The following is a 17,783-nucleotide window of genomic DNA, read 5'->3' on the forward strand; positions in this document are numbered from 1 at the left end:
TGATTATAGGGGGCAAACATCTATTACTCCACTGAAGTAAACACCCATGTGTAACCCATCGGTAAAGAATATCATGGCCCTATTCGCGAGGTGAAAAGAGAACCCATGCACTAGGAGGATACCTATGGAAGAATGGATAGGCGGTAAAGAAAGACCCTTAAATCAAGGGTGAGGAGGACCAAGATAGCAAACGAAAATGGTTGAGAGAAAGGGAATCCTGCTTCTAAAGCTAAGGGTAGAAGGCAACTAGCCACGAATGTTGCCCTAGGCTGGCACAAAAGAACAGAATCAAAGAAAAAAGATACTAGAGAGGGAAAAAGAAGATACATGTAAAGCTAATTAGAAAACAAACCTTTTGTACGTTATTTTCAAACGTAAATTAATAATTGCCTACATATCTTTTACATAAGAAATAACAAATCTGTTGAAAATCTATTCTGATTGTCTTATATTAAATGCAAAATTGTAATTGTTTCTTTCCAGCTGATATCCAAATTTCCTGATGCACCTCACAAGTGGCTCCATGGTTACTGTGAAGCAAGCACCTACATCCTGACTCTTCTTCTTGATGGTTTCAAATTTGATGACCAGTCATGGAACAACATACACTTTCGTGAACAGGTACCCACTGGTATATCTTTGTCAGTTTCCAATATAGGCCATGGTTTGGAAAGCGTAAACTTTATATACAGTAGCGAGGTGTTTTACAAAGTGTTGGTGCAAACAAATGAACCTCCCTTACCTACTATGTTATCTAATCACACTCTCTGAGAGGGAGGCACTCTGTCCAACAGTGGGAATACAGGATAGTGCACGCCTACTGAGGACATTTACTCTGATCTCACTATATATTGGACACTTCTTGGTGAATTGATGAGGTTCAATAATTTGGCCTTACTGCTGTGGTTGGTAGGCATGCAGGGAGAGGCAGAGACGTCTGACCCTCTGGTAAACATATATTGATGTGTTCCACTGAGATAATAATGAAGCAGCAGCACAAAGAAATGTCTAAATTTCTCCAGAAACATAAGATGCTCTTGTTAGATAAACATTACATGCTTGTAATACATCATTTTGTTTGTTCAATTGGCCTGAAATTATACAATTTTTACTCAAGAGCAAAACTTTTATTGAGCACAGGACATTGCAAACTGGGCTCTCCTGTATGGTTGTCTTTAGTAAATGTATTAGACAAAGGAAAATTAATGGTAGTCAGTAGGTGAGATTTGTTTTAGTTTCCCGAGCTAATTTTTCTGCCGAAAGTAAGCATTTTTCAGCATACAGCCCATTTACTGCACAGAAAGCTTTTTAACATTTAGTGGGGAGCATATTGGTTGAAGACATTGCAGTGATTAAGATGAGTACAGTGTTTTCATTATTTAAAGGCATTCTTATGCTTAGATACTATGGAACTGGTGAAAGGGATATCCGATTGAGGAACTAATGTTCTATTCTTTCTTTTGTTTTAAATTTGTAATAAACCGAAAGGATGTATTTTCCAAGCAATATGGTGATTATTGAGAAAATTATGGATTTCAAAAACTGTTTAGGTCGTGCAAAATTGTTTTTGGTTTTGGATTGACCAGATATTGTTGTGTCATTTTCCATTGGTAAATTTGTGAAATTGAATTTTGGCCTTAACTCTACCCAATTTAATTTGGATAAAATAAATTCCATTTAGCATCAAACATAAATAATTAGAACTATTTTATTATTGATGCTGTCTTTTTAAGTTGCTTCTCTTTGCAAATGATTCACTACAGTTGCATCTTCTTCTTCTGATAAAGTTGCCAATGTACATCTGCTTTTTAAAAATGTGTATTGTTTTTTAAATGGTTTTAGAATGTATGAGATAAGCCAGTGGAGGAAGGTGTTGAGAGGTAGTAGATGCTTTTAAGAATAACATCTGAATGTATAAAATATAAATGCTGAGCCTCTTTAAACAGCACCCATACACTGCCCTCCCTGGTTTAAATTCTCTGTCTTTTAATCATAAGCCACCATTATTTGTGTGTGATCCCTAGATTGACTCCATACGAGAATGATTTCTAAACCTTTGGTCTAGAACATAAGCCTCCTGTAAGACCAGTTCTGGTGTTCTACTCCTTCAGCTTTTCTTCAGTATTTTAGGATCAATGAAATCTTCAAATACCTTCTTATCGTTCAGGTTTTTTGCACACCTTCATCTTAACTTTAATCTTATTTAATCAGTGTGTTTTATTGGTTAGCAGACCGACTGCTTGTACATCCAGACTGCTTGTATTATTTAAGGCAAATTAATCTTCTATCTGTTATGGGCCATTGTTTTATGAACAGATGAAGGAGATTTTGTTGATTTACGTTGGCTTTTCTTCTCTTGTTGTAACTTTTTATTATGACTTTTATTCCTTGTTTGCATTTTAGGGCTCTAATGTGTTGTTTCTTCATCCTCTCTTATATTTTAGACATTCTAGATTCTCTTCTTCTCTTAGAGAAGTGCTTATTATCATCATGATCAACGCTGCTCATGCTTTTATCCAGATTTTTACAATAAAGTCATGTTTTTCATTTTGACAGGCAGTTAGTTTTCCAAATGGATCTGTTAGCAATTCGTTGGTACGCAATTTGGAAAAACTGCAATTCTTTAACTGTAAATCTTGGGTTTTGAACATCATTTTCATGTCTCGCCATTACCATCCAAAAAGACTTTTAATCCCAGGAGAGACAAAGGATCAACCTTCTAAGATGGACTCTGCTGAAGGGAAAAAAGTTAAGCCTTTTATAGCTATTACTTTAGCCCCGAAAGTCAATGAGAAAGAAGAAAATATATTTTTTCAACTCCAAGAGAATCACTCTCAATTTTACCTAGTGCTAGGTTCTAGTGGAAGCCAGATGAGTATCTGCTTTTCTAAGGCTCTTGACCCAACAGTATTTCTTAAATTATCAAGAGACTAGTTGAGCCTTCTTATGTTAGTAGGCCAATATCTCATTTAGTCACTTTCATGAAGAATGCTAAATGGTGGCACAGAGCATTAGTTTCTATGCAACAGGCAGAGCAAACAACGGTTGGAAGAAAATCAGTAGTCACCTAGAGATTGCCATATTGGGTTACAGCTTTGACAAATGCTAGAACTAAATAGAATCCCTCCTATGCCTGCCAAACCCCAGCATCTCAGCAAACAGTGTCTGCAGGACTCAAGAGCAGGTCAGAAAAGAAATACTAACAAAGCCTCAATATGTTTATTATTTATTTAATCACTTATTTAGTCATTTATTATTGAGGATTTATCCAAAGCGCTAGATAAACACAAACAGTATAGAGAAAACGTTTAAAAAAATAGTAGATTCACATGATCAAGGCTGTATACCTACTGTAAGGAGATGATTCTTCATTAAGTTTTTAAAAGTGGATAAAGTTAAAGCGCTCCTGGCCGGAACCAGATGTTAATTCTATAAATGAGATACAAGAAGAGAAAACGAACAAAAGCAAAAAGAAACACTAGCAGGCCAAGGTAAATCATAACAGTTAGATGTGTGTTCCTCATTATGTACTGCGTCCAAAATCTTCATACATAAACAAACTTGTATGATTTTCTCTTCTTGCTTCACCAATGTGTGTTTCACCAGTGGGGCGTGTTGCTAAACGATCATGCTCTGCACTTCAATCAGAAATGCAGTTTTAGTAATAATTTTGTTTATTGAAAGTCATGAATAAGTTAATCGTAGACAGTCTAAGTTCAAGTGGAAGAACAGGACATAGACACTTTAGGAGTTACCTCTCCCCTTTTCTTACACTGGCTATGATTCACGCAGAAGTGGCTAGTTTCGTGTTAGAACTCATATCTAATATAAAATATTCTTTATAGTGTGCAGTAGTTGGTTTATATTTATTTATATTACCAAAACTGATGTTACAACATCCACGTGGCTAGGGTCCCACTGTAAGTAAATCTGCTACAAAGGTTATTGTTCTTATCCCGGTACTTATAGTTAATGTACTTGCTAGAGTGATCTGCTAAAGTTTAAGATTTGATGGAGGAGTCAGATCCTAGGTTGGCTTTAGTCCGGGCTTTGAGCATGGTGAATTAAATATTTTCCCTCTTGAAAGTTGTGCAGAGGTCCACGAAGTAAAACAATTCATTTGCCTGTTTCACTGACGTCCGTGCTGCCTCTGATGGTGTTGACTGCTCATGGGGATTGAGTTCATTATCTTTGATTGACTTTTTAAAGCTCTTCATTCTGTATTGCTAACAGAGGTACAGTTAGATAATAAAGTTGTACCACTACAAATGATCTAAAGCAAGGCTGTGTTCTTACACCATTCATTTTTGCATTGCTGTAGCTCATAAATTAAAACATTAAACAAGCAAAGGCTTATCCTCTGCAGATTTAACATCTTAGTTGCTGATGACCTAATATTACTTTATCAAAGCCCAGAAGTGTCAACAGGTAATTAGGCGTGCTTTGAAAATATAGTTTCATCAATTATTTAATGATAAATAAATACAAACGTGTTATATCTTGTCATTTGGCAGGAGAGGACACTCTTGCATTTGATACTTGGGTTCTAATAAACTTAGGGGAGTAGACCACCATAGGCGTGTGGGAGAATATTTTTAAAAGAACTTGAGTTGGAACTTTCATTGGGGATAGTGCCTCAAAAAAAGCACTCCATCGATGACTGGGGTGGCTCGTTTAATTCACCCCGCGTAGCTGTCATTCACATGAGCAGCTAGTTAAAGTAGAAAAAAATCACCTACTGAACTATGTGGCCGTGCTGCACTGATCTTGGAAAGCAGGCTTAATTGTAATAAATTTGAGGGCCACTGTTTGGACAAAATCTCTCGCCATGTCCAGTTCGGCTAGTATTGAGGCAGTTAGGATTGAAGTGGGAAGTCTTCATTTTGTGTCTCATTATCTACATCTACATTTAATTTTTGCATTGTCTCTTTCGGACAAGAGATGTGCACCACAGCAGGTATTTGTCTTACGACTTGTAGCCAGTAATACTGTATGGGCTTTAGCCTAACATGGCACTGCAGATATTTATTTGCTAAAATCAGTATTCTCTACAAATAAGTGATACGGTAAATAAAATATTGATTTACGCACTGCTTGAAGATTACTAAAAAAAAAAGATCTTGAATACTTGAGCACAATGTCAAGGTTAAAAAAATATATATGAACACTTTGAGGCCAAAATATGTTTTCTATCTATTTTATGTCTCAGGTAGATGTATAAGATGCTAGACATGGATGGCTCGATTGTGATATAGCACAGCATTTTTACTAAAAGCAATACATTGGTTTCTTTCCAGGAGAAATGTACCTGAGTAAATTTTGATTCTGGTATATTTTAATATTTGTCATTGATTTGTTCCTAATTTCGCCAAGCTACATTTTATTTCTAACTCTTTGGTAAATAAGTATGGCACTGTGAGCGCCAGTGATTTTGACTTAGCCTTACAGAATCTTTAAATTGCATTTACATGTGGGAAACCTTCTTTAAAGGTTATTACTAATGTTACTGTGTTTAAAGTTGTATTATTTTATTATTTTGCCTTTTTATGTATAATAATATCTGTAATGAACTAACCTTGAATGGATTAAAAAGTGCAAACCCCATTGCTCACCTGTAGGTAAGTTGATGTGGGTTTGGGAGATGTACTTCTAGATTTTAATAGGAGTACTGACTCACTTAATGGGTTATAGTATACATAACTCTCAGTAAGTACATCTCTTGTGTTGCGGTTCTGAGATTTCTCCTTCTCTTTCCCCACAGGCTGGCAACGCAGATATTGGATGGTCTCTGGGCTACATGCTGAATCTAACAAACAAGATACCCTCAGAGGTACCAAATGGAGTGAGGGGGCACACTTATGTCGTCTGGGCATCTACTGTCGCCATCAGCTTCCTGACTGCACTTCTGATTCTGTTTGGGGTCTTGCTGCACTGCATTCAGCAACCAGTTTCCACTTATGAGACATTGATGTAGCCATGAAAGGCCACCATAGCTTGCCAGCTGATATATTGATGGGACCAATGTGGGTGCTAATGAGAGCCTGGTGATTATGCTGTTGAATCAATATTCTACCCAATGGGAGCCACGATCAAACCGTAATGGGAAACACTCCAAGGCGCACACGCAAGGAGCATTATGTGATAGGAACTTAGAAATATCTGACAATGGACCAGATTTTCAACTCTGTTGGGACAAAGTACAACTTAGTTCTACCATCGTGGCTTAATTTTGACACCAAGTAAAATGCCTGAAAATACTTCGCTAATGTCCCCTTGTTTTGCACTGTAGGCAAAATGTCATTGGTTGAAAGGAAGAAGGAACGATGCCTAGAAGAGGTGAAGCTTGATATTAAACCTTTTGTACTGTTTATATTGGAGTAGTTCACCTAAGTGCTCTAACATTCCTCTGAAGATCTGCAAATGTGGATCTCCCTGTGAAAATGTTCTTTACATTGTACCATAGATAGGGTGGTATCCGCACTAATACTACTCATTAATCTATAAGCCTTTCTACTATAGTTACAAGATGATGGATAGCATTTCAAAAACATTTGAGAAGAGGGGATATGAGGAGTCGCAGACCATATCTTACCACCTCTGTTCTAATCATATTTGATCTCTGTAAGGCTTTATAACACAGATATTGCCTGAAGCCGCCGATCAAACAATGTTCTCCATGTCTTAATGTTGGAGTTAACCCTAAACGTCGCCAGTTTAGCATGGCAAAGCAGCAATGGGGCTCTTCTGATAGCTTATGAAGCTAGGCAGAGCTAGGTCCTCCAGTGGTTTCAAACATACATGCTGATGCATTGGTCATGCTTCCTCACTGGCAGCAAGTCACTACAGGCGAGTGTTTACCACCAAGGCTTCAGAACCATACACAGAATAGATGATACATCACACAAAAAAGCATACATTCATGTACAATACATACAGAATGTAGGAGTGCATGGCATCAACTGATATTTCACTGCCTGCAAAATGTTGACTTAATATGGTAGGAAGATCTGATCCTACAATAATTTTAGAGAATAGCGGTCAAACAAAATCCTCTCCTGAATTCTAGATGCTCCATTTTACACAGGACCAAATAAAGAAATGTAGGTTAACCTTGTTAAAGCTTTGGCTTTCAATCATGGAATGTAGGGACTGACTGTTGCCAACAAGTAAAGAGCCTCTATGAATACACGTTTAGTCTGTGCTAGAAAAGGGGCAAGCCACATCACCCTGGTCCTGGGCAATTTCTTTGAAAGACATTGGTGAGAGGCAATCCTCTGCCACAGTTAAGTCTCTTCGGCACGGATGAATACAGAGATATTAGGTTTTCAAATGACTGCTGAGACTAAATGATCCAGCCCGGGTGCTTCATTGCATTGTTCTACGCAGCATTCTGCTTTTCTATATTTTCTATATTAGCAGGGCAGTAGGCACAAGTATAAAATCTAAAGAAAACAAAGACTGGATGAGTCACAAATGCCTGATGAGATACCAAGTAAAGTCTCCTTCAAGGATTAGAATGAAATAAACTTGAAACCTTAGAGTTCCCAATTTGACTATATTGAGGAAACGAAATGAGGCTGAAAAATGACGCGTTCTCTAATTGCACGTTCATATGCTCACCTCAAATATACATCTTTTAAAAAGAAAAGACCAGAAGCATGCTTGCAGATACTCCTGCAACACTACAGCAGGACATGGCTCAATACCTGCCAGGACTTTAAAAAGCACCAACTTGAGGAATTGTACAGTTTCTCTATCAAGTTGTATTCTTGGTATCAAACCTAGAAGCATCTCCAAACAAACTTTCCAAAAAAGAAATCATTGCACACCGAGAACGTCATTTTCTCTACATTACTATCAACAACTCTGAAAAAATCCATGACGCTATCAGCAGTATAAAACTAGGGTTTGTTTAAAATGTTACTTGTATTGCCTTCAAATTAAACATAGGCACAACACATAGGGACAAGTCGACCGAGGTCTATATCACAAATAAAGCATTGGAGTTCTTTTCCTACCGAGGTATATACCGTAGAATTCTCTTCCTCCGGTACCTAATGAAATCAAAGTGCATTATTTGCTGCAGCTGCTGGGGGAAATAACTTAATTTTCATTAAACCCTGGCAGAGGCTGTAGGGTAGTAGAAATTGGTGTACAATAAAAGGGAAATTGGGATCTGTTGGGGGGTAAGAGGGGTAAGAGGGGAACAGGGATGCTGATTCCCAGTCAAGGACTCACTGTACTATGGGGTCTACCGTGGGTGCTTTCCTTGAACCTGTATTTTGTCTGGAATTAGCATAGAGATTTCAGCAGGTCTAAATATTATGAGGAGCAGTAGATGAAAACATGCATCTCAATGAGTTTGTCCGCATATGGCACCTCGGGTTAAGTGTCGCGGGCAGTGGGGCAGAAAAGCAACTCAAGCACCTCATAACCAATGCCTCAACCTGTCTCTCAGACTGCGACGTCCCCAAAGAAAGAGTTGCATTTTTTAAACAATACCATTTTTTGTTTGTTCTTCTAAGTAGAATATATATAGCTGAGAAGAAACTAAATAGATTCACCATCTGACACTACTCAGTAAGACACAAAATCAAAATGTATTAAACTTCTTTCTGATGTGGATTTTGTGGACAAACGTGGCACAGTAGTTAAAAACAGAACTCTCGACATGAGAAGCATACGAAAGAACCGACTGTGTGGGTCCCACCCATGGCAAGGTAATCTTTTAGCGGCATAGATGAGGTATGTAACACCATCAGCAAGTAGCAGAGCGATATAATCTCTCCACCAATCAGGTGAGATTTTTGCACCCACAGCAAGAAATAGGACAAAGCATTATTCCCTCCGCATTAACAGACATATATTCCTCAAGAGCAAGAAAAACCTGAAGACAAAACAGAGAAAAGTCCCCGGCACACCTGGTCTTCCTTGCAGGATACAAGTCTACAGAACTTGAGATGGTGGTATATAGCAACTACCCATGAAAGTGGTAGGTCTCGCAGTGAATACACAGTTCCACTTGTACATTAAAATGGAAGCAAATAATCCATGTCCCATTTGCTAAACATTTCAGCCCTCCCGACAACTCTGTGGGACAGATCCAACTTCTGTCTTACTTTGAACCACTGTCAGAAAAGCTATAAGGACAGATCAATCACTGTTAAGGAGCAAGACCTTCCATTGCCCCATAAGCAATATTCACTCTGCACCAAACTCTTTTCTGTCTCCTACACCCTGATGAAATGACTGAGTTACGGAAACATAGAAAACAGTGCAAACAGTGGAAATCGCCTCTGAATACTGCAAATAACCATCAGGCACTCTGTCCGAACAAAAAGTGGATACCTCGCTCACATACTTTGTGAACGCTCCATCTACCAAGACCTAGCTTCTCTTTTGCAAGTACAAGCACCGAAACCAAGAAAGGGCCTGCCTCCTGAGAACAGCTTGTGTTCGCCCGAGTTACATACACACAGAACACACTCCACTTTGCAAACAAACAGGAACACTGACTTGCAGTTTTGCATTCCCCTTAAACAACCTCTTGGAATGAAAAATGTCGGAGCTGCCTACCTTTGGCACTCATCAATCAGTACAAGTGCAGCATTTGCTAAGTACTAAACACTACCATGAAAGCCTGGAACTGGCCACATGCTTCTGAGTAGGAGGTACCCACATCTCGTTTTGGAATCAGTATCCTGCAAATGGATAAGGAAAATTACAAGTGTATAGCAGAGTGCCCTTAACATAGGAAAATAGCATTTCAGCACAAAGTCCTATCTCCACACTAGGCTTCTGCACAGTAGTACCTAATGCCAGAAGAGCGTCCTCGGAAGCAGTAGGGCATGTCGTCTTCAGGCCCCTGAAGTCTAGTAACAAACTTTTTCACAAGCCACTGCTACTCATACAGAGCTAGGATTGTCGTGGCAGGTGAAGCAGAGTCCGGGGCTCAGCATGCTATTGGGCCAGCAGACATGCTTTTCATATGAAAAGCCGACTCCTCAGCCCAGGCGCTAAAGTTGCCACTGGAGTGTCCAAAGCAGATTCCTCACACATACTTGCACTAGGTAGGTTCCTCTCCTCTTATTTGCTTAAATTTCCCAACTCCCTCGCCCTTTAGAGAAAGCCTAAGAGAGTCCATTGAAAATGACGCAGACCTTCATCAACACTGGTGAGCACATCTCATTGCCAAAGGTACAACTGGAAGATGCCCAACTCAATAAGAAGTAGACTGACCTTGGGTGAACAAAAGCAGGCTCGTCTTTCTTGAATACAGGTTAGAGAACTGATAGCATAGATGTTCCACCAGGCGGAGACAACCGTGGGGTTCCACCGCACATAGTAACTGACCCAAACACCATTTTGGAAACATTCCGTAGCTCAGCACTTTCTACAACAAATCACTGCATTCCGGCTGAGCAGGGGTACATTTAGACAGGCAGGACAAACACATATGATAAAGCCCAAACATCAGCTGCAGTTCTGAGCGAAATTCAAAACTGAAATGCTATGTCACATTTTGAAACGAAAACAAAGAGCATTTTAAAGCCACCGTTGGTGGATGAGAAAAATGTACTTATGCTCTGCACACAGAAAATTAGCTTTGTTAATGATTATTGTACTTTTCTGTAAATTTTAGCAAGGATCCTAAAATGCAAAACTAATGAAACATTTATACTTTTTCTGCAACTTTTCCACAATATTGTCTAAAACATAATAGGTAAGATGTCTCCAAAACTATTTTTTTAAATAGCAATTTAGTGGATCCCTGCCCCTCCACCTGTCTGGCCACTCTTATATATCCGTGAGAAATGAGGCAGTGTTATTTAGTAAATCACTGCATCTCCTGAGAAGAAATTACAATGGCAATGTGAAAATTGCCCTTAAAGGATGTCTTACGAACTTTTTATTATTCAACCCTTTCCTCTTATGATGCACAAATACATCTGCCCATTAGTAACAAATGGGCAGATGTTTATTACCTCTAGCAAACCAGGGATGTGCAAGAACATAAACTGGCTTGCAAAAGGGAATGCAATTTGTGATACAGCGTTTGTACTAATTAACAGATTGCTTTGCAAATTGTCTATTCTGCCTAATAAATATTATTTAGGCAGGCGGACCACAAATGACATGCAGTGCATGCAGGGATAGAAGCTCTGCCTTGCATTTATCAAATGTTTCCAATTTCGGAAGGCTTTTGGGGGGATTAGGTAGTCTTCCTCTGGAGCACTGCCTGCTCCACATGAGGCCACAAACAACTTTTTATATTTGTGATTCAAAAAGGGTTACAAAATCTCTTTACGGGTCAGAAAGACATTTCCAACTCTTAAAAGCCCTTCTGTACCAAACGACAAGTTATTTTGCTGTTGCTAACCCTGTTAGTTTGCAAATCACATAGTTTGGGGCTGCAAAAGAGCTTTGTACGTCAAGCAATAAGCCTCCACTTTGCCACCCCCTCTCCTAGATAAGGTACTGTTTTTTCATTTTAGGTGTGATCCACAAAACCATACCAGTCAACACCTTATGTTGGCAGGTTCCCCATTCCTATGTGGTACTGCTTGTAACCAACATTTACTGTGGCAAAGCCACTGCGGAATTCTGATGCCAAAAAAGATTGTTAGTTTTAGTTTTATGCACAAAAATAATGCTAGGATAGAAGACACTTTAGTAATCTCACCATATTGTGTTGAGAAGTATACTTTTTGTAGTGATTCTTTGTTGTAAGCGATAAATCATCAAGTTCACTCTGATGGAATAATAATCAAAACCAATACAAATGTGATTTTATTTCTCAAATGCCTATTAAAATTGTTTAGATAAATGTACTTGAATAAAACAATTACTGAAAAAATTTGGTTTTGGTTATTATAAAACTACATAGACTTAAGTTCCCCGGTTTATTTTGGTTCACTACTATGGGCTCGTTCTTTAGGCGTGAAGTCGCTTTTCCCATCATTTTAAAATGTGCTCTGACTTGGTGTCCTATCGTGTGTATCTTGCCTGTGTGGTGTGGCTATCCTGTCTTGTTCACTTCATTGGCCTTCAGGGTTTTTAGTGTCCCATTGTTATGATGCAGTCTTGATCAGTTGGGATAGCAATGTGGGAGTATTGGTACTCAGTGATAGTGTCTTTGTGTACAAAAATAAACGCCCCGTGTGTATAAAGACCCAGGTAAGACAATGGTGGTCAAACCAGTTACAGATTACATCCTTTCAGATGTTAAGCCTTGCAGGGGTATAAGAAGAAGAGGCAGCACCCCAAAATGTCAGCACCTCTGTAATGACCAACTCAAAAACTCACACTTTAACATACTGCATAGATGCGTATTACCTTTACTTCACGTTTCACCTTGTGATGACAATTGAGCACACTGTACATGGTAACAATGTGAAGTCTAAATGCGTTCTTAACTTAGATCCTGTCTGGAAGGCCCTTATGCTAAGGGAGGAGTCAACGTAGAATTGAATTGTCCCAGCCTAAAGCAGGAGCACAAGTTAACTGCTTCTGAGCACGTTACTTTTTTAGGTCGAGCCTATAGCGGCAGCGCGCATGCGCTGCTCACTTTGCGAGGCATGCAGTGTTCAGTATGGAGTGGAAGCTCCATGCAAGCTCTGCCCATTCTCCGCCCATCTTTTTTATTGGCTTGTGTTTTTGCCCTTTGTAAATGCTGTCTTCTGATTGATTGTGAGGCTTGTTAGTCTCTCCTTAGTACAGCCATGATGTCATTTGTACCCCGCCCATTGCTACTTGCCCCTTTCTTCGTTGTTACACAGGCGTGTACTTTTTCGATGTCATGCATTCAACTGTCCCATACTTTAGGGGGTAATTCATCGCTGCCCCTTTTGTCGTACAGGTAAAGCATGAGCGTGAGGTAGGACTCTCCTCCTAGTGACATCGCCAGTGCCGTGTGCTCTGCTAGGTGGAGCACTGAAGCGCTTTGAAGCTACGTCCATTGGTATCGCGGCAGGGCAGGCAGGTTTGGGGGGAGGTGCCTGGCAGTGGTGGAGGGTAGGAGCGAGGGCAGTAGGACTTGCGATGCAGCACACCTTGTAAAAGAGCTGCCATTGCCTGGCGCTGAGTTCCGCGACTGGTCACCTGCCCTCGTTGTGTGCCTCCCACCTTAATTTGCTGTGGCTCTGGAACATGCACTGATGGCTGCTGACGTCCCTCTCATCCTGCTGGCGGTTTGTGGAGACGGGGCACTGCATGCCTCCTACCTCTCACCTCTGCCTACACCTGGACGAGCCCCGCCAGGCACCATGAACTTGGAGTGCATGAATGGCACCAATGCAGAGATGGTGCTGGTCAGCGCCTTCAGCTGCCCCAGGGCGACCGCCGATAGCGAGGCTGGGGCCGCCTACTGCTACGGCTTCTGGGACAACAATTACTGCTGTGACGACCACCGTTCCCTCTAGGGCGCACATGCGCGCACCTCCCCTGATGTCAGCGCGCACCACCTCGCGTGGAGCGTGCACACAGGACGTCGCTAGAAGGAGTCGCACTGCCGGCCTCTTTAAAGAAGAGAGCAGCGCAATCATGAATCAGCGGGCGTGAGGAGTGCAGGTAAGGAGGAGGGGTGGGGCTGGTGGGGATTGTGCCGCTTGCGGCTATGTGGGAGCGGAGCAAACTGTGGCCTTTTGTTTAAATATTGTTGTTAATCAGAGCCACTTCACAGGCTCCAAGGTACATTACCGGCAAGCAGGGGGTGTCTAACAAGGATACCCGAGGAAGCAGAGGATAACACCCAACACAACACAAGCCGCACAGCCACTCACAGCCTCGCACAAAAGTGGACGGCTTAAAAAGCTGCGAAGGAGACAAAGCACACCCTGGCAGGTCCAAAAGCCAAGACCAGAACAAGACACATCAGAGAGCCAAGCAGATACAGATCTCAGGTATCCGCACTAACCTCAAAAGCAACCCTAGCCGGCACCCCAACAGCGGCCCAAAAGGGAGGGCGCCTAGGCAACATTCTGTCGCGAAGAGGCATCGGAACTATGGCAAACAATGAGGGGAAAACGGTAGGAGACCAAAAGAAGCCAAAAATAGACAATCAAGGATCCCCGATGAAGACCAAAGGCGAAACAGCCACCCTAGAGACCATCCTCAGGAAAATCAATGAAGGGAACGAGGTGGCGAAGGAAACAAAACTAAAGGTTGAGAACATGCAACTTGAGTTGGCGGCAATAAGAGCTGATCTCCACAACACCAACAACCGAATGGAAGCTGCAGAAGGTCGCATAAGCTCTGTGGAGGATGCAACCGTGGAGAATACTAAGGCTATAGCAGAATGTCAGAAGGCCACGAAGGCCATACAGAGACAGCTAGCGGAGCAAGACGACAGGGCCAGAAGAGGCAACGTAAGGATCCTTGGTGTGCCAGAGGGGACAGAGGATAAAGTAGGCTCGTGTGTAGCCATGCTTGAGGAAATGATCCCCAAACTCACAGGCATCAACTTCGAAAGGCGGTTGGAAGTACAAAAGGCCTACAGAGTGCCGGCAGGGAAACCAACGACGGGCAGAGGACCAAGGTCAATAATATGCAACCCGCTGAGAGCGAGCCACACTGACGCCATTTTTGCTTTCGCCAGAAAAAATCAGAACCTAACATGGGCAGGCGGCAAGATCGTGCTGACCCAAGATTACTCAAAACCAACGGTCGAGACCAAGAAAGGCTTTCTGGCCCTCAGAGAAACCCTGCGAAAAAGGGGCGCCAGTTTCAGCTTCGTTGGCCCAGCTCGTTTCAAGGTCACGGACAAATGGAGGACAATGCTGTTTGAAAACCCGGGAGACTTGAGACGGTACCTGCAGGGACCACCGGCAGAGGAGATGGAAACAAAAAGCCCCGGTGCAGTGAAAAGAAGCGCTTCACCCGGCGTGACCGCTCAATCGGAGTAAGGAGCACCACAAGCAACAGGACAACATGTCTACCTCAAGCAAGCAACTTCTCCCAAGTGACAAACGGAAATATGATCCATGACCACCAAGAGAAAGAATTAGCTTCACATGCTTGGGAAAATCTACCTCAGTTCAGACAAGCGAGTAGGATGGCAGAGTACAGAACTGCGAAGCAAAAAAGCCACGTTTACAAGTTCGTTTAAACCTACCTCAACACTGTGAAGGACTGTGAAGGAATAGTTTGAAACCAACCGAAACAATTGACCTAATGAGAGTGACTGTGCCTTTTCCATTTTCAACGCTCTACCAACTACCAACTAAAGAACACAAACTCTACCTCAGGGAGGATGCGGTGCAAAGGAACTTTGTCGTCGCACACCCACTCAGCAAGTAAGGGAGGAAGGGAGTGGGAGGGGAGGGGAGGGCAGGGGAGGCAGGGGGGAGCGGGGAGCACATACATGGGGTTACTTTCTTTCACTATCTCTTCTACTACTCTTTGTTCATAACCTCCACACTTCCATCTAGGAGCAACAAGCGCAGGCGTAAGCACAGGCACCCACAAGCAACCCAAGGACCAGGGAGTGGCAGCCAGAGCAATCCACACAGAGCAAGGCCACACAGATCGCAAGATGCAATGAAACACAAATGACACACAACAACCAGACAAACCTCTCAACTGACATTAAGATAGTATCCCTAAACGTCAAAGGTCTCAACAGCCCGGTGAAAAGAAGGAAAGTGCTTGAACACCTCAGGAAACTTAAAAGCAATATCTATGTACTCCAAGAGACAAGACTAGAAGCCGAGGACATAGAGCTCCTCAAAGCCAGCTGGATAGGCGAGGTTATAGGGTCACCAGCACAGAACAAGAAAAATGGGGTGGTGACACTAACGAGCAAGAACTCCAAGCTAACAGTGGTGGACTCACAGGCAGACACCGAGGGGAGAACTCTAGTGACTAGCTTAAGAAGAGCCGGGGAAATCATTCATGTGGCCAACATCTACGGCCCAAACACTGATGATAGACCCTTCTGGGACGGGGTGGGAGCACAACTACACACCCTACCACTAGGCGACCTTCTTGTTGTCGCTGGCGATATGAACCAGGTTCTAGACCCAGCGATTGACAAGCATCCACACAGACCGAGCCAAGCGACACACAAAGGGAACATCCTGAAGAACCTGTGCTCCAAACTCAGCCTGAAGGACCCATGGCGCCTCAGTAACCCAGACGCTAGAGAATATACCTTTTACTCCAACCCACACAACTCCTACAGCAGAATAGATTACATCCTCATATCAGAAACACACACCCACCTCATAGACCACACGGAAATTGGGCCTCGGACAATCTCAGATCACTCGCACATAAGCCTAACCCTATCAGGGAAGCACAATGATGAGCCAACTCGAAGATGGCATTTTGATGACAATCTGCTCACCAACATCTCAGCGAAAGCAGAGATAGAAGCAACAATAAAAGAGTACATGACAATTAACGACACCCCTGACATAGACAGAGAACTGCTATGGGATGCCTTAAAAGCCACCATCAGAGGGACCGTTATGACAATCAAGGGCAGGCTGAACAAAGAAAGAAACAAAAAAATTGCAGACCTAGAAAAAGAAATTAAAAGCCTAGAGAACGGCCACATAGCCAACCTAGAAGATAAGAACACCCTCACCAGCCTAACTAAACGGAAGTATGAACTCAACAGAATACCGAGTGAAAGAGCAGGGACCTGGATTAATAAATACAAAGCTATTAACCTGTGCACCGCAAACAAAGCAGGGAAAAACCTAGCATCCTACCTCAAGGGGAAACAGAAACAGCACTCGATAGGGGCCTTCAAAGACAGACATAACAAGTCCCAGACTGCAAACAAAGAGATTTTGGAAGTCTTCAGAGACTTCTACAAGGGACCATATACGAGAGACGAAACACTAAAAGACGATGGGGGCAAAGAACTATTAGAACGCATATCCACACCGACGCTATCAGACAAGGAACAAGACATCCTCGATCTAACCATAACGAAGGAGGAAATAGGGAGAGCCACTGCAAGCCTAAAAAACAACACACCAGGACCAGACGGCTTCACGGCCGGCTTTTACAAGCAGTACTTGCACATTCTCAAACCCACGATGAAAGAAGTCTTCACGAAGTGTGTCCAGAATGGACGCATGACACAGTCAATGGCGGAAGCAAACATAATAGTAATACCAAAGGAAGGCAAGGACACAAACCAGGCAAAGAACTTTAGTCCAATCTCACTCATAAACGTAGATTGCAAAATCTACGCCAAAATACTAGCAACCAGACTCAATGCATACCTACCGAAGCTTATACACTGCTCCCAAGTAGGCTACCTTAAAAACCGCATGTCCCACGACAACACGAGGCTGCTATGCCACATAATTAACCACTCCTCCAAAAGCAGCAATGCAGCAGTCATGATAGCCTTAGACGCCGAGAAAGCGTTTGACAGGGTGTCCTGGCCATTCCTAGATCAATGCATGGCAAAATTTGGGCTCGGACCCAACTATAGGAAAATGGTACTGGCCCTCTACAACGACCCTAAAGCACGGGTGGTAGTAAACGGAGGTACATCGGAACTACTTCACCTAGGACGGGGGACCAGACAAGGGTGCCCGCTATCACCAGCCCTGTTCCTACTAGCGATAGAACCGCTCCTAAACATGATCAGAACCAACAAAGACATAGCAGGGATACCTGTAGAGGGAGAAACTTTTAAGTTGGCTGCATATGCTGACGACGTGCAAATAATCACCGAAGACCCAGAGAGATCAATCAAAGCGCTGATGGAAACGATAGAACAATATGCCCAGGTCTCGGGGTACAAACTAAACAGGGACAAA

The 17,783-nt window shown here is 42.3% G+C and overlaps 1 protein-coding gene across 2 annotated transcripts in view; it reads left to right on the forward strand.

The window, feature by feature from the left end:
* Window positions 1-17,783, forward strand: part of LOC147710516 (ectonucleoside triphosphate diphosphohydrolase 8-like) — a 615,095-nt gene that overhangs the window by 158,925 nt on the left and 438,387 nt on the right. The window contains exons 9-10 of one of the 2 annotated variants that reach the window (XR_015295864.1): window positions 484-621; window positions 5,762-6,518. Coding sequence is in view for 1 of the 2 variants with exons in the window: in XM_086921187.1 (XP_086777313.1) it covers window positions 484-621; window positions 5,762-5,974 (351 nt within the window). In the remaining variant the exon portion in view is untranslated. Of the gene's footprint in view, window positions 1-483; window positions 622-5,761; window positions 8,726-17,783 lie in introns of those variants that run through there. The other variant, XM_086921187.1, reaches the window with a different exon arrangement.

The sequence above is a fragment of the Lissotriton vulgaris genome, chromosome 5 (assembly GCF_964263255.1).
Source record: "Lissotriton vulgaris chromosome 5, aLisVul1.2, whole genome shotgun sequence".
Taxonomy (NCBI): domain Eukaryota; kingdom Metazoa; phylum Chordata; class Amphibia; order Caudata; family Salamandridae; genus Lissotriton; species Lissotriton vulgaris.